This window comes from Schistocerca cancellata, chromosome 4 (assembly GCF_023864275.1).
Source record: "Schistocerca cancellata isolate TAMUIC-IGC-003103 chromosome 4, iqSchCanc2.1, whole genome shotgun sequence".
Classification (NCBI taxonomy): Eukaryota; Metazoa; Arthropoda; class Insecta; order Orthoptera; family Acrididae; genus Schistocerca; species Schistocerca cancellata.
Genome location: NC_064629.1, coordinates 223,530,199 through 223,555,066, shown reverse-complemented (window position 1 = coordinate 223,555,066; position 24,868 = coordinate 223,530,199). Strand labels below are relative to the sequence as shown.

General features: G+C 42.7%; 1 protein-coding gene across 1 annotated transcript in view; it reads right to left on the bottom strand.

The window, feature by feature from the left end:
• LOC126185109 (cAMP-specific 3',5'-cyclic phosphodiesterase-like) overlaps window positions 1–24,371 on the bottom strand; it is a 954,034-nt gene extending 929,663 nt beyond the window's left edge. The window contains exon 1 of the mRNA XM_049927917.1: window positions 24,256–24,371. Coding sequence (XP_049783874.1) covers window positions 24,256–24,362 — 107 coding nt within the window. The 5' untranslated portion in view covers window positions 24,363–24,371. The remainder of the gene's footprint in view (window positions 1–24,255) is intronic.
• Between the last annotated feature and the right edge of the window lie 497 nt (window positions 24,372–24,868).

Sequence of the window (24,868 nt, the reverse complement as noted above, 5' to 3'; positions counted from 1 at the left end):
ATGTTCGATATGTGCCCCTTTAGTGATTCGGCAGACATCAAGTCGATAATCAAGTTCCTCCCACACTCGGTGCAGCATGTCCCCATCAGTGAGTTCGAAAGCATCGTTGATGCGAGCTCGCAGTTCTGGCACGTTTCTTGGTAGAGGAGGTTTAAACACTGAATCTTTCACATAACCCCACAGAAAGAAATCGCGTGGGGTTAAGTCGGGAGAGCGTGGAGGCCATGACATGAATTGCTGATCATGATCTCCACCACCACCGATCCATCGGTTTTCCAATCTCCTGTTTAAGAAATGCTTCTGCTGTAGCCTTTTCCGTAAGATTTTCCAAACCGTCGGCTGTGGTACGTTTAGCTCCCTGCTTGCTTTATTCGTCGACTTCCGCGGCTACGCGTGAAACTTGCCCGCACGCGTTCAACCGTTTCTTCGCTCACTGCAGGCCGACCCGTTGATTTCCCCTTACAGAGGCATCCAGAAGCTTTAAACTGCGCATACCATCGCCGAATGGAGTTAGCAGTTGGTGGATCTTTGTTGAACTTCGTCCTGAAGTGTCGTTGCACTGTTATGACTGACTGATGTGAGTGCATTTCAAGCACGACATACGCTTTCTCGGCTCCTGTCGCCAATTTGTCTCACTGCACTCTCGAGCGCTCTGGCGGCAGAAACCTGAAGTGCGGCTTCAGCCGAACAAAACTTTATGAGTTTTTCTACGTATCTGTAGTGTGTCGTGACCATATGTCAATGAATGGAGCTACAGTGAATTTATGAAATCGCTTCAATCATTTGTAATAGCCCTGTAACCGATTTGTAACAGTTCACTGTGTCACTATGGTGCCAACTGCTGCTCAGACTGCTGCTGCAGGTGCAGCGTACACAACAGACATACGCCGAACACGGTAGTCGTCCCTCTCGGCAGTGAAACGTTGCCGTCAGGAGTCCGGTCTTCTTGCGACGGTACATTCCCGTGACCACCACTGCCAGCAATTGTGTACAGCGGATATATTCCTTTTTTCTGCATTATCGAGGGAGGAACATCCAGCTTCTCATAGCCCTATTACACGACCTCGTTCAAACTCGATGAGCTGCTGATAATGCATCTTCGTCGTCTTGAGCGCATTATTGACTAACATAAACTCACTACGTCCGGTCTCAAAGACAACTAATGCACACGGTCGTTACAGCGCGAGTTTAAAGCAAACCTGATTTGCAGCCTCATTGCGGTGTTACTAGCGCCACTCTTATATTTGAATAGACATGATCTTTGAGATGTAGAAAAATGCCTATCTACTCCTTTTCCGTCAGTGTATAATAATGATACCAGAATTACCCTCCGCCACACACACTAACATTGGGTTGGGTTGGGTTGTTTGGGTAAGGAGACCAGACAGCGAGGTCATCGGTCTCATCGGATTAGGGAAGGAAGTCGGCCGTGCCCTTTGAAAGGGACCATCCCGTCATTTGCCTGGAGCGATTTAGGGAAATCACGGAAAACCTAACTCAGGATGGCCGGAAGCGGGACTGAACCGTCGTCCTCCCGAATGTGAATCCAGTGTCTAACCACTGCGCCACCTCGCTCGGTCTCGCTAAGATTGCCAGCATCGTTATAGATAAGTAAATGTAGCTACAACCTTAATTTAACGCTTAAGTACTTCTCACTGATGAAATCGGTTTTAAAATCAAGTTACAACTTGCTTGAGGCTTCGAGGGACATTTGTCGAAAAAAGAAGTGTTTTCAGCCCCACATGAACGGAAATTTTGATTGCGTTTGATGAGTTTGTGGACTGATTCGTGAAGACCGTCTATCGACTGTGGACGAACTCAATGAATATTCAGACGTTGATTGACATGCACTGTCTAAAACAAACCACTTAAATTCCTGAAAACCTAGCGCTCTGTGAGTGACTTTGAAAATGTTAACTGATAATAAAAGTGAATTACGTCCAGTCGAATCGGGATTTTCTGACCCCTTGTGAGTTGCAAGCAAATAAATGGTAGGGACGAAACGTGGGTGGCCCGTTACAGAACGAAATCGAAACGATAGTCAATGGAGTTGCTACTGTAGGCAGAAAATTTGAAAACGCAAATGTCTGGGAAACGAAATCATTTCATTTTTAAGTTTTGCTGATAGTGTGTTTTCCTCCAGATGAAGCCATAAATGCCAAGAGAAACTACGAAACCCGCCACAAGATCGTGGATTATATAAAATTGGAGACAACAACCACGTATTTAATGCGATGCTCATGTTCGAGTCCATAATGCATACTCAACAGTCGAGATCATTTGCAGTTTTCATAGCACATTTTCAATCACCCTGACGACAGTTCAGACTTTTAGCTTCTTTCCTTTCACCATTTGGAAGGGACACAGCGTACAGAATTGGATATCCCGGCTCCCTAAATTCTTGGAACGCAGTAGCGAATACGTGGGACAGTAGTGGTATAAATATGCATTTGTCAGACATACTGCAACGTGTGCCTGTGTAGTAGCTATTAGGTGAAAAGGGAATGGGTGTGATGCAATTTAGAAACGTTTCAATAAATGTAAGTGTCGGTTCCTCCGATTTCCGTAACTAACTTTTAACTTCAGAATTTTAGTATTAAATTTCCCTCACTTTTTTCTATTCTTCGCTTTCTTCCATCATTCGCAAAAACTGGCGTCACAAAGACGGAAACAAAAGCGATATGACGTTCTACATCAACTTTCATGTTTCCGTCACACTTTTTGTGCAATGGGAACTTCCTTCTGCTCTTTCATTAATGTGCTTGGCGCATTGTTTTATTAACTAAAATCCGTAAAGCTAAAGACGTACTAGTTAAACATGCATATTGTACAGAGTATGGGATGGCCAATAGTGCTCTCTCTCTCTCTCTCTCTCTCTCTCTCTCTCTCTCTCTGTGTGTGTGTGTGTGTGTGTGTGTGTGTGTGTGTGCGTGTGTGTGTGTGTGCGTGTGCGTGTGTGTGTGGGCAACGCGCCAAATCCTGTACCTCGTCTGCCAAAGAAGAGCCTGAGAAATTTAACGTAAATGTTAACAAACCCTCCGAGGGTTTTTATGTGCACAGCTGGACGAAAACGACGCTGAAAATAAAACGGGGAAGTTCGTGGTAGGCTTAAAACAGCGTGAGGTGAAAGAACATTGATGTATCATAACGCTAGTCGAGGAACGTCACAAGTAACGCACATTCGCATCTAAACATACACGTAGCACCACAGGAGAGGAGGAGAAGGGGGGGAGAGAGAGAGAGAGAGAGAGAGAGAGAGAGAGAGAGAGAGAGAGAGAGAGAGAGAGAGGGGGGGGGGGGGGCAAACGAAGTTGCTTAGGACCAGTGTTCCTGTGCATTTGGCATTCGAAAAGTCACCGTTTAAAAATCAGTAGCGATTTAAGTGGTTTTTCTTCTCTGTACGGCTGGAACAAATATGTAAAAATCAATTAAGAAAATCTGATTTCAGTACAGCTTTGTACAAACCTGTAGAAGACGAGTGTTCTTTAACACGTTTTTCATTAGATGAATTTACGTTTGTTGCTGAAGAATGCCATATGATCGCTATGAAAATCGTGAAAGGTCTAATGGGCAGGGAGAAGTTCTCTATTAAACTTGAAAGCGCATAATGCTGTCGAGCAAAGTGAAAGGAAAAAAACTTAGTAATGAGACCAACATTGACCTAGATTACCACGCCATCTATGAAGACTTCATCTGCAAGACTCGTGTAACGACGAAGACGCAGTTAAAACTTTTAGTGACGTTCCTTATTATGAAAAGGGAGCAAGCCGACATTATCAAGCGCTCGTTCGGAAACTACACTGTGCAACAGATTTTAAAGGATCACGTTTTCGAAACCCCGTAATTGACTTCCATTGCGACGCAGAAGTTTGAAATATGGCTCAACCTTCCTCTGTAAGGATTGCAAAACCATGCCTCCTTCCTACGTTACCGTCGGGTTCAGAAGTTCATGCGAGTTTTAATGTCACATTGGTACCAAATGTCGCCAGAATTCTGCCCGTCACCGTGGACATGCCAAACGATGGGGAGGTCGCCACACCCCGTCTTACATTTCACTCTTTCTTTTGATTCCCCTGCGATGGAGGTCAGAACGGTGAAACGGTGACACCCAGCGTTAAAATCAATCGGTTCTGGCCGATTTAAAAAAGTATTTCAGATAAACCGCCGCTCAGAATCGACACGAGAAGGCCTCAGGGGATGGCACAAATGACATCAATGAACCACCCTTTTGCTTGGGGTTCTGATTACCGCACATTTCGTGGTCGAAAACAACACATGTATGTCCCCCCGATCTACTACCATGTTACATGAACTGAGATTCTTCATAACGAAGCGGCATGGTATAGTTGAGGCAATTTCATGAATAGGCAAGAGGAAACGTACGAGCTTTGTAGTCGTCCACTGGGAAATTCTTGCTGACTCTAGATATACAGGGTGTTCATAAATTACTTCTACAAAAGTAATCCTTAATCGAGAAAATGGTAAATAACTTACAGTACCATTCTTCAAGTTTTGTTTACCAATGTTGAATGTAGCTACCTTTTGCGAAACGACAAATATCGCACCTATAATCAATTTCCCGCAAAATCCTATGAAGCAAGTCTAAGTATGGCGGCAACTGCTTTTATAATCCGTTGTCGCAGTTCGTCGATGTTTCTCGGTAGTGGAGGAAAAAAATCTGCCTTTAATGTAACCCCATATTTAGAAGTCCATTGGTGTTAAATCAGATGATCGTGATGGCCAGGATTTGTTCCACCACGTCCAATCCATGTCGGCACATTCCTACGGAGATATGCAACTACTTTGCGATGATAATGTTGTGGCGCGCCATCTTGCTCAAAAATAAATTCTGTGCCCGTATCCTACTAAGACAGAGGCATTTTTTTTTATTTATTCGCACTACGAATGTAAAACTGCCGAACTTGTTCAACTGCTGCGTTAGAGGCTGCTGGCCCACACTGACTCTGTGTCCTATGTGATACACAGCCAGTTTCGATGAAACGATTGGATCAATTAACAAGCTTGACGGCCGGCCGGAGTGGCCGAGCGGTTCTAGGCGCTACAGTCTGGAAAGGCGCGACCGCTACGGTCGCAGGTTCGAATCCTGCCTCGGGCATGGATGTGTGTGATGTCCTTAGGTTAGTTAGGTTTAAGTAGTTCTAAGTTCTAGGGGACTGATGACCTCAGATGTTGAGTCCCATAGCGCTCAGAGCCATTTGAACAAGCTTGACTTTGAGGTGGTGGCTTGCGATATTTAGTCCCGAATTGTCTCTGCACTATAGTAGCGGATTTGAATTCATGAAACCATAAACAACCCTGCACAAGCTCTGCACCATTATACTACTCTATGATGACTGTTGGAATAACTCATTCGCGCATGCAGCCTAGCGAGAACGTAGGGAACTAACTGTTAGGCAGGAATAAAACTAAGATATTCTGCATTCAGTGCTGTATCAAACATTTCTGGAAGTTTTTTTACCCTCTTCATAATTAAAGGCTACTTTTGTGCAACTAATTTATAAACACTGTGTATTTGCACATGTATTTTCGATTGACTCGTATGTCGAGACACCGAGCAACATAAAATTCTAAGAGAGCCTTATCGCAGTCAGTTCCAAGTAACTTCTCACTTCAGCAAAACAGTGAGAAGTCTATGTTTCCTTCCGCTCACCAAACCATGAGGGAAAACAAATAACATCATTTTCTTCTGCAGGTTTTCAAAGCAGGATAATTCAGTATCGACTAAGAGAAGAAACTTAGGGCGTAAGAAAGGCAGAATGAGTGGAAATGGTAATGAGCGTATGGCGTCAGTGGGCGGGAGTTTCCAATCGGGAAGCTCGGCCGCAAAGTGTAGGTCTTATTGAGCACGACGTCACACTGGGAGACCTGCGCGTCGACAGTGGGGTTGAAATGATTATGAGGACAGCACACCACCCAGTCCCTGAGGGGAGAAAATCTCCCTCCCTAGCCGGGAATCGAACCCGGTCACCCGTGCGTGGCAATCCAGCGCGCTGACCGTTCAGCTAATGGGGCGGACAGAATGAGTGGAGTCTTAGGCTAAGACCAACACCCGGTCGCCGAGCGAACAAAATCTGCAATCCGTCAGGAATCGAAACCGGGGCCCCACGATCTACAGGCAGCGACGCAAACCACTAGATAACGATCTTGGGACAGTGAAAGGGGGGAGGGGGGATGATAGCATAATGGCAACCGGAAAAATTCACCAAGAAATGTAGCCCACATACTAAGGAAAGAGCGTACAAACCCCTCCTCAGCCCTGGATCCGCACTAGGTACTAATGACTGAGAAGCTCCTAAGAAGAGAGACGTTTCGTCAGGAGTTCCTTTATCAAGCGCAAATCCTCATCCAGCGCCAGTGGCAGAACCTGCTAGAGAGACTTGTGCATTACGGTGTGGTTTACACTTAAAAACTGCGAGAGCGAACGCTACTGTAGTCCCATTAAAATTACTTGATAGTTGACACTTCACGGGCTGGAGCTGCTCTCGTCTATTCAGAGTGCTCAACGTCACGCCCGAACCGTTCGCCGTTGCTAAACTGCCGCAACAATTGGTCAGTTCATCTTTTCCGGCTTTCTTTCTTCTTGTGTTTGGATCTCGAATCCTGAATCTGGCTCTTTAATTTCGTATTTCATCTCACATGATGAGAAAAGAAAACACACACGCACAATTCTAACGATATTCATGCGATTCATTCACAGCACTAATCAAACGCTACTGGATCCTTCCGCACTAAACGCGAGCAGCGTCACACCTAGCTATTAGAATCTCAGAGATCAGCTTACATTACAAAAAGTCTGGGCGAGTAGTGGTTACTGCATTAATCTGTCGTACAAAAGGTCGTGAGTTCGAAACTCGTGGAACGCTGCGAAATACTTTATTTCTCAATCTAAACAAAAAACTTTCGTTATTTTTATTCAGTTAATTTAAATATTCATTTTTTAATTTCTAATGCTTTGCCGCATCACTTTTATTGCCGTATTGACTTTTTTTGGAAATTTGTGGTAAGGACTATGGGACCAAACTGCTGAGGTCATCGGTCCCTAGGCTTACACCGTAATCAATGTAACTTAACCTAACTTACGCTAAGAGCAACACGCACATCCATGCCCGAGGTAGGACTCTAACCGCCGACGGAGTGGCTTTTTTTATTTGCCATTATTTTTCTTTCTTAACTCTTTTTTTAATTTGGAATCTGCCAGTATCGTGTATAATCTACAACTAAGTGCCAACCAGGAACGCTCATTGGTCGGTAAATCGGCAGTTCGTGTAGCTATTGTGAGGATGGTTCCAGGTAACCAACGAATGAGTTAAATTACAATAAGTTCTTTAGTGCTGAAACACATTTTTCTGTCTGGGTTGGGTTGTTTGGGGAAGGAGACCAGACACAGAGGTCATCGGTCTCACCGGATTAGGGAAGGACGGGGAAGGAAGTCGGTCGTGCCCTTTCGAAGGAACAATCCCAGCATTTTCCTGGAGCGATTTAGGAAATCACGGAAAACCTAAATCAGGATGGCCGGACGCGGGATTGAACCGTCGTCCTCCCGAATGCGAGTCCAGTGTGCTAGCCGCTGCGCCGCCTCGCTCGGTTTTCTGTCTGGGACTTGCTCCTGGAGGTTAGCTTTAATCACCGAGGAAAAGTGATCATGATTTTACAGAGTTAGGCAAATAAAAGTGGCCCGTACAAGTGGATACTATTGGACGTGAATATGGGCATATAACCACACCCCGTGACGGGCACACCACGTATACTCCCACCACGTGATCCACACCGGTTCAGAGGGTACTGCAGGCTGTCAGTGTGAGTGGGGTAGTGCAAAAGGGACGATGGTACTCTCAGTGGAGTAACGGGTGTTCGTTGTCGAAAGTTACGTGACAACGAAGTCTTGTAAACGGTGTGGTTAGTTGTTTGTTGAGAAGTTTAATGGTGTCAAAGTGCCAGCCAGCAATTAGTGTCATACAGCGCTTAGTCCGAAAACAGCGGCAGATAGGCGCTGTTCTGAAAGTCGAAAAACTTTCCCAAAACGTGCCCACACACCAGAAAATGTGTGTGCAGTTCACCACAAAATGCTTCAGAGCTCTAAGAAATCGACCCGACGCCTGTCACAAGATACCAGCATATCACGCAATTATGTGGACACTTATTTGCCCCATCCTGTAGTTCTACCGCTGATTGTTGAACGCCGTTTTTTTCGGACGTATGGCATATCATAAGGCTGTGGTTAGCTTTGGACACGGGTTTTAATTCAGGGCTACAAAACGCGTCTTCTGCCGCATTTCAGTCATTTGCCACTTAAAATCAACAGTCGGCAGCACATCTCGAATTTCCGTCAGCCTCGTGGCAGCCGCTTACAACACTGCTCTACGTTACACGTTAACAGCATTTATGAAGCGACCTGCCGTGTTTATGTGTTAGCTTGCGAACAGTATTCTGCAGCGAATGTGGCAACACTGTAGCGGCAAGTGACAGATTTCAACTATCAACCAATTTTAATCGGAGTACGGGAGTCTGTATCTCGTGAAAATACCATAGTGGTAAAATTAGAACGATTCGAATTCTAACAGAGGCGGACCAACAACCTATCGACTGAAACAGGAAGGGCAGAGGGACAGAGTGGATCACGAGATACCCTCCGCCACTTTCCGTACGGTGACTTACTGAGTATAGATGCAGATGCAACAGCCCAAGGTAAAACGGGGTGGGGGCGAGTAGAAGGGTCACTTATTTCCGCAGTAAGGACTTTTTATAACTCTTTCGATTATAACACAAATAATCATTCGAGTGACAACAATGCACCACTACTTGCTGATGGCGGATATTTGAAAGAAAGAAATTCTTGCCCTTTGATACAACAGTCTCGACGTTGAGGCCGTGATGTTGACTGTTGGGGGAGTTTACAGCACAGACAGCGGCCCAAGACGAGAGCGCGCCCGCACGCCTAACAAGCCACACGAAGCCGAGTAATAATCGCCGGATTATGGTGGGGCAGGGGTGGGGGTTATACGACAGTGTCGTTAAGTCCGCGGCTGCTTTTGTTTTCGCACAGTTACGGTTTGCCGCCACTAAACTCGCTGAGGCGCCGCATTAACAGCCTACAACACACCATTTTTGGCAAACAATGGGCTCTATGCGATAGTAAAAATTTTAACACCCCAGTGAAAATCGAGAATATCTTTTGAATAAACAGATAGAATTATTTACAGAATTACTGAGACCATAACACAACACACAAGAGGGCACAGAACCAACACGTAACACAACGATGTACCGTAACCTTATTCGAATATCAGATCAGACGCGTGTTTAATTATTCGTCTGTACGATGTACGTGTGAACATACCCTTTCCTTGCAGAATTCTGCTGTTGATTCTTCCAGACTATAGGAAAAACAGATATTAATTGAGTAGCTCAGGTTTCCAGGGACGGTGGACAGCATGTAAATAGACGATGTGCCCAAATTTGACTTCTGAGGAGGGGAGGGGGGGGGGGGGACGGAGTTTTTTTAAAAAATCAAAATTTTAGGAAGATGCAAAATATTCAGTATCAGTAATAAAAACCATCATCAATTATACAGCCATTCCCTGTCGCATCGCGGATTTCTTTCTGCTATTAAATATCAGTCACATCTTTCACACGAATGAAGCCCAGTTTTAAAACATTCTGCCTCTATCATATCTAAGAATCAGTCTTCCTTGAAACTACCAGAATGTGGTGAGAACTTTTCGGTCTGGCAGTTACAGACTGGTTTTAAAACAACTGATCTTCCCCGATGTCGCGTTCTGCTACTATTTCCATACTACTGTAAATAATTCGTGTCTTTATTTTACAACCACGACATTAATCTGATGGTATTCATACCTGTCAGCTCTTGCCTTCTTCGGAATTGAGGGTGTTTCGCCTGTCTCATATCTTGCACAACAGATGTAATAATTTTGTTATGACGGCACTCCCAGTAATTCTGAGGGAATATCGTGTACTTCAATGGCCTAGTTTCGAGTGCTCTGTCAAATTATCCTCGCAGTATCACATCGTCCTCTTCTCTTTCTATAAGACTGTCCTCCCCAAGTTTACTTCCCTTCTATAGAACCTAATATATGTTTTCGTTTTCGCTTTCTCTTCTTTACTTAGTACTGGGTTACCACCTGTGAGTTTGGTATTAATTTCTAAAGGTCTCTAGTTGTCCTATCTCAGCCCTAGTTACGCATGCTTTTACAGCCTTGCATTTGTTGTCTAGCCATTCCTGCATAGCCATTTTGCACTGTCAATTTCATTTTTTAGACGACTATATTTCGTTTCGCCCGCTTCACTCATTGCATAATTGTATTTTCTCCTTTCGTCAACTAAATTTAGCATCTACTGTGATATCAAAAGATTTATTCTTGGTCTTGTGTTTTTACTTATGTTATCTTCCTCTGCTATGCCTGTTTCATCATCTCTCAACGCTATCCATTTGTATTTTACTGTATTCCTTTCTCATGTTTCAGTCGAACGATGACTGATGTTCTCAATGAAATTCGACGATTTCTGGATCCTTCTATTTATCGACCGTTCCGCAATTTCTTGAATTTTTAGTCTGTGTTCATAATCAGTAAACTATGGTCAGAGACGCATAGACGATGACTTCCCCTTGAAATACCTTACAGTTCAAATTATGGTTCTGAAATGTGTATTGCCATTGTATAAATCTATCTGAAACCTTTCACTGTTTCCAGGTCACTTCCACATTTACAGTGTTATTTGACGATTCTTAAATTTAGTGTTTGCGATGATTTAAATTATGCTCTGAGCAGAATTATACACGGTGACTTCCTTCTTCATAGCCTTCCCCCGTCCATGTTGTTCCACTTGTTCCTTCTCTTTCTTTTCCTACTGCCGATGTGTGTGTAAATTGAATTCCTAAGGGACCAAACTACTGAGGTCACCGGTTCCTAGACTTATACATTACTTTAACTTATGCCAAGAACAACACACACACACACACACACACACACACACACACACACACACACACACACACACACACACACACGCCCTTCGGAGGACTCGGGAGGGTCGGCGCAACCCGTCACATGGCGCCTTAAACCACGCGGCCACCCAGCGCGGCTTTCCTACTGCCGAATTCCAGTCACCCGTCGCAAATTTTCTGCTCCATAAACTATCGGAATAATTTATTTTATCTCATCAAATATTCTTTCAATCTCTTCATCGTCTATGGCTGTAGTTGGCATATAAACTTGTATTACTATGGCGGGTGCTGGGTTTGTGTCTATCTTAACTATAGTAGTGCGTTCACTATGCTGTTCACGGTAGCTTACTCTCATCTGTTTTCTTATTCGTTATTACGCCAACTCGTGCATTAATCGTATTCATACCATTGGTAGTGTTTTATTCTGTTTGATAATGCAACATATACAAACATAACAAAACGCTTTAATTAATGTCAGCACCGTATCTTTGCAAGGGCGATGAATGTCCTCATTATCTTAACATCACAATATACCGCACAACATTTTGACAGAGCACTAACTGCATCGTTCTTCTCGACAATAGGCTCATAGTCCCATAAACCGATGCTACTAAAACAAGCGTTACTGATTTCAGAGACTAAAATTTAGTTACTCGCTTTTTAGGCCAGGGTACCAAAATTCAGCTCCGCAATACCTTCATCGTGATCAGATTAGATACGACTGCAAATTTATCGCGATAACGCACCGTTACAACCAGCAGTCCCCTCTTTGGTATTCTTGAGATTACACATGTCAACATACACTACTTGAATTTCGACCGAGCGAGGTGGCGCAGTGATTAGCACACTGGACTCGCATTCGGAAGGACGATGGTTCAAACTCGCCTCCGGCCATCCTGATTTAGGTTTCCCGTGATTTCCCTAAATCATATCACGCAAATGCAGGGATGGTTCCTTTGAAAGGACACGGCCGACTTCCTTATCTATCCTTACTTAATCCTCGCTGTTTGGTACCCTCCCCCCAACCAACTAACCAACCAACCAACCAACCAACCAACCAATTTCGATAGAAGCTGTTCAGGACGAATATCAGAAACACATCCACTACCTTATCACCTCGTATCCGAAACGAAGAATCGGCGCTACTCAGGTAAAAATTTTCACCGCAGATTACGCCGCCAAAGGCGTGAGATTGCACAGCACAAAAAGGAAGGATTCGTATCGAATACAATTCTGATCTTCAGGCTAGTTTCTCAAACAATGCCCCAATTCATTTCTTCAGCCTTCCCCCAAGGCAGAGGTGATGTCTTGCCTCTAACTACAACTGGAAGAGAGATTTTAAGGTCTCAGCGTATACATTACATACAGGCTTTAACATGATTAAGCCTAAAACAGGTGAAATGGTTTCTTGAAGGCGCCATACTCATGATCGTGTTTCGTAACCTTGTTAACTGTACTTATTTTCAGTCTATTATGCACCATGGCGTCATATGCAGGGCCGAAGTGTATTTGTAAAGAATAGCCCAAAAAAAGGAAGCACACAAGTATCGGCCATTTCAGCTCAAGTAGGACGTAGTTTAAACTCTGCTATCACTGTATATACACAGCCATGGGATATGTGGCTAGTAATACTGACTCAATCATATTAACTGTAGCAATCGATCACTGAACATTAAATATACACAAAAAATTCAAATCGTCCAGAATATGTGGACCTGCTACAGCAGAATGCTGAAGATTAGGTGGGTAGATCACATAACTAATGAGGAGGTATTGAATAGGATTGGGGAGAGGAGAAGTTTGTGGCACAACTTGACTAGAAGAAGGGATCGGTTGGTAGGACATAGTCTAAGGCATCAAGGGATCACCAATTTAGTATTGGAGGGCAGCGTGGAGGGTAAAAATCGTAGAGGGAGACCAAGAGATGAATACACCAAGCAGATTCAGAAGGATGTAGGTTGCAGTAGGTACTGGGAGATGAAGAAGCTTGCACAGGATAGAGTAGCATGGAGAGCTGCATCAAACCAGTCTCAGGACTGAAGACCACAACAACAACATGTGGACCTGCAAGTTTCGAATTTAAATAGTGTACCGGGAGACCTGAACAATGAGAGAAAGAAACACCGGATGGTAAAATATTTGCAGCTCACTCATGTTATTCGATGCCAAGGTTTCTTGCAGCAGTATAGAAATTTTTGCTGTAGTATGCTATTTTTTTGTATATAGCCCGGCGTATCTCCTGTTTTCGTTTTTTGTTCATTCTTTTAAAAAAAATTTCAGTCTTTTTTGTGAATTACGGAGCAAATAACATCAGCTCAGGTGTTCCTACGATGTATGAGGAAAGTAGACAGTACTAAATGAATTTCGATGCCGTGAGCCACTGTTGTGTCGAGAAGCTACTGAATACAGCATTTAGCGCGACGGAACGAGGCCAAGATGGCAGGCTGCAGAGAGGCCAGACGATTTTACAGCAATCTGGCGCGGACGAAGCCGCAATCTAATTATGTAGAAGGGCACTGGGCGCAGCATTTGGCGTCGAGTCCCAGCCACCACGAGCAAAGCTACAGCCATTCGTTGGCACAAGCCTCCAAAGTCGTTTCATCGTAAATGCCTACCACTATTAACAGTCGTCTAGCTACAAATCTGTTCTCATACTAGCAGTCAAGCCTTTTAGATATCGTACAGAGCAACGTTACTGTGCCCGTCGGAGTAAAATTCGACAGAATTCATCCTTTTCTGACAAAAATTTGCTCGACTAGGTAATTTTTACAATAAAATTTAGTTGTCACGTTTGTGTTCGAGGTAACTGCACTGAACTTGGCAGAAAAAGTCGAGGTCGGGTATTAAGACGAATCAACTGAGATGGTTTTAATTAGATTCAGAGATAAGATATCATGACCATATTCTTAGTGTTTCTGCTTATACAAAGGCTTTGAAGACTTAGTGGAACACATCTCAGGGTTTAAACATAATCCTGAGACGCAGGTATTTTGGAAACAGCAGATTTATGGCATTTACATACCATTAAAATGTCACCACCAGTGCCTCTTAAGTTCATAAAAAACATTGGAATTTTAGTATGTGTTAAAGTCATTACAAGCGTGATGATGATGATGCTTTGGTTTGTTGGACGCTCAACTGCGCGGTCATCAGCACCCGTACAAAGTCCCAATTGTTACACAGTTCAATTTATTTTTTCACAATCCAATCCAGCCACTGTCACAAATTATGATGATAAAATGATGAGGACAACATAAATACCCAGTCCCCGGGCAGAGAAAATGCCCAACCCGTCCGGGAATCAAACCCGGGACCCAGTGATCCAGGGGCAGCAACGCTAGCCACTAGACCACGAGCTGCGGACCATTTCAAGAGTGAACGCGATACTAAAGACCATAATTAAGATGGTACAGAGCAACATAAATGAACTGCGAGCTGAAGATGGAGTTTTCTACCAGAAAACCATTGTTAGCATTCAAAACAAACTCGGCACGCAGTAGACACGGTACATCGTCGTGTCTCAGGTGTGAGTTAACGGGACGCTAACCACAACTGAATATTTTGCACCGTTATCATTTCAAATCATTTTATCCTCAACCTGTTCATTTCAGTGCGTTTATTTCCTTTTATTTAATCACAACTATGATAACTGTCTGCCTGGCACAGGGATAAAAGGATAAAATGTGTACCTGCTGAACTTATAATTGGTATACTTTCTTATTTACTAACGCTCTGATTCAACACAGGTTACAACACAGTACATAAACGTTTACTGAAGTAAAGTTTCTTTGCCTTAGTCTGAAACCAAGCACGTATGATTCAGCTACAGCCGGCACGGTATCTCAGCGTGTTCGCTCAGAGTGTTTAACAGCCCTCTGTAATAAAAAACTGAGTTAATCGATTAATAACGAACTTAAACGGATTTCTTACGACGTCCGCCCCGGGCAGATGCAACGAAAAAAATCGAACAAAATGAGATTAAAAAAGCTACCTCTAAATTTAGCTTCTTTATTTCGTGCCAATGCGAAAACCCTACTAATATTTTTACCTTTTAGTTTATTTAATATCAAACATAAAATACTGCAGGGGCAACAAACAGAACACTTTTTTGTAAAGTGGTGTCTCTGAAACTGAAAAACTGCGTTTCTTACTATCGTCAATTTTTAGGTGCTCAACAAATACAACTGTCAGTAATTGTCAGTAAGTTGGCCGTTAATCATGAAAGAGATATTAAATAATATATGACTGTAGTATCTGTTCCCGGAAGAACAGTTACCGTTGATGGCCATGCAGCTTTTGCTAGAAATGAAATGATAATTAAATGGACACCCTAGCTGCAAACAGGCGTTGATACACTTCATTAGGGACATGTTGAAAATGTGTGCCCAATGAAGTATGTCAACGCCTGTTTGCAGCTAGGGTATCCATTTAATTATCAGATATTAAATAGTTGAACAGAACTTTCTTATCTGCAGCAGGAAATGTTAGACACTACTTCGTTCTCTTTAGTGATGTGTATTGAACACGAGCACGACCGTCAATATCTCTGAGACTGTTCAGGAATATCCAATGAATTTATGAGTGTGAGAGACCTGTGGTCTCTCTAATTATTCGGTTTCCTACGCACAGTTGCCGTTGTCGCTGTGAAAATACCTTCACTTTAGTGAAGAAGCCTGCCATACGCTATCACCAAAACCTACAAAATAAAACAAAACACAGTAATGCAGCAACCATCAGATGAGACACACTTATCACAGTGTGTTCAGTCTGTTCTGTCACGGTACAGGGAAGTACGCAAAAAAAAAAAAAAAAAATGCAGAACTGTGCCCTTAGAGGCATTGTCCAAAATGTCCAACACGATACGGTAGAATGTACAGAGGGGGCGCAATTGGCTGTCTTACTTGGTCAAGAATTCCACGAATCTGGCGTACCACTTACGCGGCTGCGATGATCTGAACAACAAGGTCCATGTGAGTATCGACCGGAGTCCCGCAAACTAGGGCCTTCATATGTCCCAAGAAAATAAGTCCAGTGGTGTCGTCCCCGGGGACTGAAATGGCAGTGGAACAGCACAACTTCGACCATCCCATTGTTGTCCAAATCAAATGCAATTACTTATTAATGAGCCACAGTGGAACCAGCGTCCTTATACCAAAAAACTCGGAAAATATCCATAAATAACCTCAGTAATGTTGTCGGTGGAATTCAAATTCACTCAGAGTAACTACAGTTGTTCTCAGAAGCATGAAAACTGAATAATATAAATTTTATTGTAACACTGTGAGTTTAGGTTTTTTAAAAAAATTGTTTACAATTACTTAGGTGTGTTGAACTGACTGCAACTTCGTTATTTCCACTTCCTGTACTGCTCGCAGAACTTTTCGATTACAGACCCAAATTTATGTGCAAAATAAATACATATAACCAACGTAATTCATTAATTTCGGAAGTATTTCATAACAATAGGGCTCTTGATATAGTTTAGCACCATACCAAAGATAGGCTACTGGGCCTCGAATTCCGGAGCGCAGGAAGAGGAAGACCGAATGTAGCCTCTATCTAACTTAGTGGAAGTACACGCAACACATTCAGAAAACTGATACCTGATGATAACTTGTGCGAGTCTTGCAATGAGACAGTAATTTCTGTATATTTAACGAAATTATAGCTCATGTAATCCAATAACACTTTATTGAAGGATCACTTCTACCCATCAGAATGCGTAAATTCATTTGTGACTCGTATATACAGTTTACCTACTGTTTCAGAGCTTGCTCATAAAACGAACGTTTTACGTGGGAGTGCGCGAGTAATCAAACGCTTCTGTGTAGACTAAATTAAACTGATATCATCACAGACAATTCCTATACAAAGTCAGGCACACGTTTCGCACTAACATTCTCAAAATATTCAAAAATATTTGATCTAATCATCCAAAGGTGAGCGTTGTACACTGTGGTTATCTGCCGAGCGGTTCTAGGCGCTTCAGTCTGGAACCGCGCGACCGCTACGTCGCAGGTTCGAATCCTGCCTCGGACATGGATGTGGGTGATGTCGTTAGGTTAGGTAGGTTTAAGTAGTTCTAAGTCATAAGGGGCTGATGACCTCAGCTGTTAAGTCCCATAGTGCTCAGAGCTATTTGAACTGTGGTCATCTAATCGAAAGTATAATTAGTATTCTCGTAATATTGCGTTCACAGTTCTGTCCGAGGCGCTAATGTGTTATAGCCTACCCTCTGACTTTCTAAAATACTGCAGGCTTGTGGACGTAAGAAAATAGAAAACGACAGAACTGAAACTGTGAGGATGGGTCGTAATTTGTGCTTGGGTAGCTCAGCTGGTACAACTATTGCCTATCTGTGGCAAGATTCATGTCCGATTCTTGATCCAGCACACAGTTCAGGTAGTTCCATACTTGAATAACAGTTTACTTGAAGATTTTAGCGAGTATCTCGCCTTTCAGATGTCATTGTGTTATTTCTAAAGTGTGTTCTATCAGCAAATACAGTGAATTACTGTTGTCTGCTGTGCGGCTGGTCCCGGCGGAGGTTCGAGTCCTCCCTCGGGCATGGGTGTGAGTGTTTGTCCTTAGGATAATGTAGGTGAAGTAGTGTGTAAACGTAGGGACTGATGACCTTAGCAATTAAGTCCCATAAGATTTCACACACATTTGAACATTTTTTTGAACTGTTGTCTGCATTTTTAAATTGTGAGGGTACAAATTTTAGAACAGGAGTTGCTAAGAATAGGCTTGCAATCTGTATCCTGGCTTGTGTACCATAGCATTGCCTAGCTGTACACTTTCCCCACCACCGCATCATGCTGTCTGAGCTTGGGGGTGGGGTGGGGTGGGAATTGCGAACACACCGACTTCAGATTGCAATGTAGTCGCACCGCATACGACTTGGTTTTGTATTTCACATTTTTCAATAATTCAGATCACAAAAAACAAATTGCAGTGAAACTTCCTGGCAGATTAAAACTGTGTGCCGGACCGAGACTCGAACTCGGGACCTTTGCCTTTCGCGGGCAAGTGCTCTACCAACTGAGCTACCCAAGCACGACTCACGACCCGTCCTCACAGCTTTACTTCCGCCAGTACCTCGCCTCCTACCTTCCAAACTTTACAGAAGTTCTCCTGCGAATCTTGCTGAACTAGCACCACACGTCTACACATGCTCCGCAAGCTGTTGTCCAGTCCATGATGGATGGTATTTTGTGCCAGTATCCATTCTCTGTTCTATTGCCTTTGCGTTTCGAAGGTGGGTAGAACGAGGATTGTACTCTTCTGTATCCGCGCTTATCTTTTTTATCTTACTCTCATGATCACTACACAGTGGGATACAATGCTGGAAGCAGAATTGTGCCACCGTCTTCCTACCTTTCTACATTTATCCAACAGGGTTTCCCGAGTTTTGCGTCGCCCTTCTGGCAAGGATTCCCATTTAAGTTCCCCGAACATTTCTGTTACGCTTTCGTACGGGCTATGCTGACCTGTTACTACCCTCGCAGCACGGCGCATATTTAGTTCGATGCATACTATCGTGCTTACTTGGGGGACTAGAACACTGGAGCAATACTGTAGATATGGTGGCACTTGCGTCTTTTATACTTTTCCCAGAATAAAAATTGAAGATCTTAGTTGCCGTGCTACTGACGTCATCTACTGTTTCCTTTTCACGACGTTTTGCAATATTAAGCCACGATAGTAAATCATGTGACAGGAAACAATAGTTAACCAATAAAGGGTTTCTCTTATTACTAGTTCCGTTACATTACTTATTTGGAGAAACATTTTTAACTACCTGAGAAACCCGGCGTTGTCCAGGTATTTATTTATAGCTGTGCCCGAGACACCGTAGATGTGGAATTTATTATTTACTTATAAAGCTTCTTTCTCTACGTTTGAAGTACTATGATTGGGAACATGACTGAAGAGCTTGTTTGCTTCATTAACACGGAAGAGAGTCACATAGAGTAGGCTGGCATTTAGGTCCATGCCCGCAACATGCAACATTTGGCCTTTTGCTTTGTTTATAGGCATGGCATAACAAACTCACCGGGAGTTGTACATGTTTAAAACGAAACGGCAAATTGTTAGGAATAAGTGGGATTCGGGGTACAGAAACGCGCTCGCCTGCGCCATTTCCCATTAAAATTTCCTTTTGTATGACATGTTTCAGGGAATTAACTTTACGTCTCTGTGAGTAAAGGGTTGTGCAGAGCGAGATAAGACATGATGCTCTCGATGAGAGTACGACGCACCTTGCTGTCGGAAGGAATTTCCATAGAGCGAGTTAAATCCTGATGTTCTTGAGTTGGAGCAAGTCTCAACCTCACGACCTTCGTTGGATTCTTGACATCGCAAAGTCCTCAGTCTTTTAGCCATTCTGGTGTATTTAGAAAGACTAACGTTTTCTAGGCACCCAAATCACAAAGCAAACTTAATAAATCCATTTTTCCTAGCAAAGAATATAAATATAAGCTATCATAAAGACCTAAGCAATGTCGTTAAGTTTTTAATAGACAAAGTGAAATCTGTAAATTCATATATCCTAGCCAAGTAAATTCAACGTTAGTTTGCATAAAAAAAGCTTGTGGCACTTAATTCTGTCACTTATGAAACTTCCGAAAATACATTTGCCATTGGGTTTAAAAAGTAACAGCGCCATCTATTGGTTCTTTGGTATACTATGAAACCAACAACGCCGGCTATTGCTTCTTTGGTGTACTACGCCGCTGTGATTAAACATCTGAACTCCTAAACTGACAAGGTGGTCTTAGATAAAATTTTAACTTAGGAACTTTTTTCGCGTGGCAATTTTGACAAGTTACATGTGAAAACCCATGAAAATTTTTCTGTTATTTTTGGAGATTAGTGTGTTCAGACAGACAGGATGGTTTTACAATTTCATTATTAGTAAAGATTTACCGACTCGATAACATGTATGGTCTAATGAGACTTATTACATTAATCTACGTAATTAACGTTTCGTCCTTGACAAAATGCTCAATACTTGCTCAGTAATGCTATGGTTTTGTTACAGTCAGCACCACTTTGTTACAGGCATGCCTAGTTTACACAACACACGGTGCGCAATGTAGAACTCATTAAGGCTAATATAGAAACTGTTGCGAGATAAAACCGAGAATGGCCTACTGTGAACCGGAAAAATATGAAAATTTTTCTGTTGTCTTAACTTAATAATTAGTGAAGACAGTTAAAACGCAACGAGAAAAAAAGGTACACTATCTTTTAGTTGAAACTATACTTTAGCGAGCCAAATAAAAAATACACCAATGGATACACCTCATTACTGCAGACTGAGAGTAATGCTAGAAGCACTTTGAAATTGCGCTCCTATTTTGCTATAAATCGCCATAAATTTCGGAAGACAATTCGGATTTCGTGTCGCAGCTACAATCTAGCAAAGATAAACTTTGCCTATTAACTCACGCGTTTAACCTTAGGTGTAAATTCGAGATTAATTTTATCCATTCTAAGTTTAGTTGAAGTCATGGCTGCGTCACATACAGCTATCCAAAGTCACAGGTAGTCGTTTCTTTCAAGATGAATGATGGAACACTGATGGTCCATGTAGAACACATCAATTGTCTTGGCGGAATCAATATTCATATTATAATGCATCTCTAATTCTACAGCTGTTTCGTAGATCGTAGAACGCCATAGACAGCGGTTCTAGGCGCTACAGTCTGGAACGGCGCGACCGCTACGGTCGCAGGTTCGAATCCTGCCTCGGGCATGGATGTGTGTGATGTCCTTAGGTTAGTTAGGTTTAAGTAGTTCTAAGTTCTAGGGGACTGATGACCTCAGAAATTAAGTCCCATAGTGCTGACAGCCATTTTTTTGAACGCCATAGATAAACACGCTGCATGCCATTATGCAAGGTGCCATTTTTTCTTCGATGTTTTTATGCTGCAGTGTCCACTGGTTTCTTTCTAAAGTGGGTGTACATAATTGAAACAGAGATAATATAAATTGCATAACAATGTTTTTTGCAGATGACTGCCGCTTTCGTAAATATGTTAATATGTTACATGAATTGTAATATAAACAAGTCAGCTATATGAGCTTTGTTTTACACAATTGTTCCTTTTTTAAACAAATCCCTATTAGTTACGAAACAGCTTTACAAAGAGAGAATTACGAAATAGGGTATCGTATATGTAAACTTTTTTCAAAGCCCTGGCGAAACAAAATGTCTCCGCCATTGCCCCTAGGCAGATTCGCTTTGAAAGTAATTTAGTGACACTAAAAACTACCATTGTTGCCAGAATTTCAGCTCCGAACGGTAACGTATAATTCTGCAATAGTCTTTGACATGAACAGTATATGGCAATACCTTTTGTATAGAAGACTTTCAAAATATAAACTCAGTGGTGTTCCAAGCTAATTTGTTGCTGCAGAAATATACAGTCCTTTGTACGGGAAACCGACCACAAAGACTGACGACTCACAATTTACGATAACAAAGTAAAACTAGCTGAATTTATCATCACTTGCATGAACTAATGAAAAGTAAAAAACAGAAATATCAAGTGCTTAGCGACGACTGCCTGTGTTAAATCGTAACCAATAAAAATACATGGAACAAAAGTGACGTAACGTGGCACGCGTAAGCAATTTTAATTTTCGTCCACCTTGCGGACGACAGAAGAGGTAGCATTAACTTATCGTACACTCACCACACGCCTTAGGGTCTACAAGAAAGCGATTACATAAAAACACACCCATAACGCACCATAGTGTCCTTCATACTGTATCCTGAGTGTGTTGTCTGTATCCGTGTTACAAGCCCCAAGCTTTGCCAAGATTACGCGTGATTATCGAAGCACTACTTTTTGGTCCTTAACCATCAACCAACAGATGTCTGAAGGCATCGATCAGATGTGAGTAGAGTATTTGCATCAGCGTTTGTGGCCAAACAATATTTTACTGCAGTAGCGACCAAAGCGCCACTGTTGAACGTCTCTAAGTTTTAATTTCGTATTATTATTATTGTAATATATGTTTAAACATCATCTTTTAATGAGATGAGAGTGTGGTGATCGCTGACAGGATCAATAAATTTCAGGTTATGGGAGTACAGACAGAAACGACCTTTGACATGGCAGAAACTTCTTAAAATTGCAAGTAATTATCAGCTCGGTGACGCTAAGACTGTGCGGTTGTTAGGGATGGGAAAATATTCGTGATGCCGACCAAAATCAAATACCAATGATCGAGACGAGGCAAAATTAGATCAGGATATTTCAAAAGCTCTATTATTTCATATATGTTAGTAATCTCCAGGTAAGCACGCGCTAGCGAATTGAGAAGCGCTGTGTCTTATTTGTAGAACAGCATGAAGTTCAACTCTTGTTACTGGAAACCAATAGTGCTTACCTTAGTTACAACACTCGTAACTGTGAATCCCTCCACGTAGAACAAGGAAGAACAACTCGTACTCAAAGACATGTGAGCCATTTTGGGTCATTCTTTATAATGCACTGCGAACATACTTACATGTGTTGGAAAAGGAAACGGGTTTTAGAGGATAGTTAAAATTATTTCTTGTTGATAAACGTGTCTACAATACAAGGGAAAATGTTATCATATAGGATTAGTAAGTGCTCAACAATTAACGAGGACCTAGTAATCTGTTCACTGATATACCGTATATGCTGTGTTTATCTTTGCGAAAGAAGGTTTCTGATGTTCGTTTTCTGTTTTCTCTTCGAGATGCAAAGAACGAATGTGGTGTAACAGTAGTGATGACAGATATAGCGTCGGTAGGTGCCCATGTGTTACATTTCTCAACAACTTTATATAAAGCGATCATGTGTTTACTTTTATCAGAAGTGCAGTTAGTACAGTATCATGTTATATAGTTACATCGTTGTTTGTCCTCCTTTTGGACGTTGTAATACCTTTGTAAACTACGTTCATATGGTTTTCTTTCCTAACCATGTACCGAGCGAGGTGGCTAAGTCAGTGAATGCGCTGGACTCGTATTTAAGCTTGAGTTTTCCATGGTTTTCCCAAGTTGCTAGGGTGAATGCCGAGATAGTTCCATTGATTAGGGCATTCCTATCCCCGTCTAATTCTACCCTACGTTGCGTGTGTGTTTTATGTATGTTTCCGTATTGCATACGACATGTCCGATACTGTTGTACTATATGGTCCAAGGACGAATAAATAAATAATAAATAAAATAAACTGGATCCCCTCTACAATCGTAAAGCTAAAGTGATCTGAAATGTGGCTGCACCGTCCGCCGAAAGGTAAAAAAAAAAAAAAAAAAAAAGCATGAGTGGATCACAGATCAATGATTAAGTATTTTACGTGGTAGAATTCTGGAATTCTTACCGCCATCAGATGCAGTAAAGCAACATATTTTTCCATATGTTTCGAAACGATTAGAGTTTTATCCAACTTGTCATCGATGGAAAAGTAGAAGGGATACATGCCCTTGGAAAGAGATGAGTTTCATGGGTCCAGAATCAGAGATAATTGCTCGATATTGAACGCATTGCCACACTACAACAGCCTGGAGTCAAGAAGAATGTTCCATAATAGTTGTTAATCTTCTTTAAGGAAATATCACTAAAAATTATCATTGTTTCAAAAGCAAATTATTTGTATCTCAGCAATATTGTGTTTATATCTCAGTAATACTTTCAAATGTTAGATTAGAGATTTAAACTCTGATCATCTCTGTAGTCTGTGTGACGATCTTCTATCTCCTGGACCATGACAATTCGATCCATGTGTATAAAACTGGCACTAGCATTAGTCGATCATAAAATTATTGCACCTAGGAGTGGAGGCGCTTCGGTCGCCTTATCGCGAGTTTTTATTGTGATATTTCACGAGGACATGCTGCACCACTTGATTGTATATGCACAACTGTCCTGGAAGCATTCTCAGTGCGATGCGTTTTCCTTAACCACCACTATACTTGTTTGCCGTACCGTCACATCGTGTTTCCCATAACGGCCTAGGTGAAGTGCAATAATGACGTAGTCGGGTAAGGCACAATCCCGTTTAAAATCCGCACGGGAAATGAGCGCGGATGGTCGAGTACGCGATGCGCAGAGAAGACGCGTCGAAAACGGCTCGTAACAACGGCGTTTGCTTCAGACATCAGGGCTGGTGCATTATCACGAATGTAACAGACAAATACAATGGACCACAGAAGCGCTGTATCGTGTTAATCTAGACAACGTGAGCAGTCGTAGCACCAAAGGGGCAATGTGACAGAAACTCACGGTTTGATAGGTAAGTACACGATGCGGTAGGCCGGTCTGTATGGTATGGTACCCAAGCTGTCAGACCGGCGGCGATTCTTGACGAGGTCGCTGTCGCGTTTCTTCATGAGGTCGAAATCGTGTTGCACTGCGTACGTGTAAGGCACCATTCCACTGCGATTCACTGTAACACCCGGCGCCCGTCAACAATCTGGGATCATCTCGCCTCGACACCGACGTTTGTCAGAGCACAAACAAACTCGCACGAGGAATGTCGGCTTGCTCGCGGGCTCGGCTACATACTGAGTACAGGTTGCGCCGAAGTTTCCGGTGCGAACAGTCCGGGAAGTGACGCGCGTGAGCCGCCACAAACTCCAATCTTTGACGTCCGCGAGCGGCCGCGGCAGCCAGTAGACTGCCATCAGCTGAGTGACGGCCGTAGATAACTGACAGAACTCCCTGGTGGCCGGCCGCGCAACTAACCCGCTCATGCTAGCCGCGCGCCAGCCTAAAAAAAGTACCGTCTAAGGAAAACACAGCCAAGCCCACTCGCTCTTCACTACCCGCGGCCCCGCGCCTAACCCACTCACCTACGAAATCTGAAGAGCACGACAGCTATGACCACTAACACATT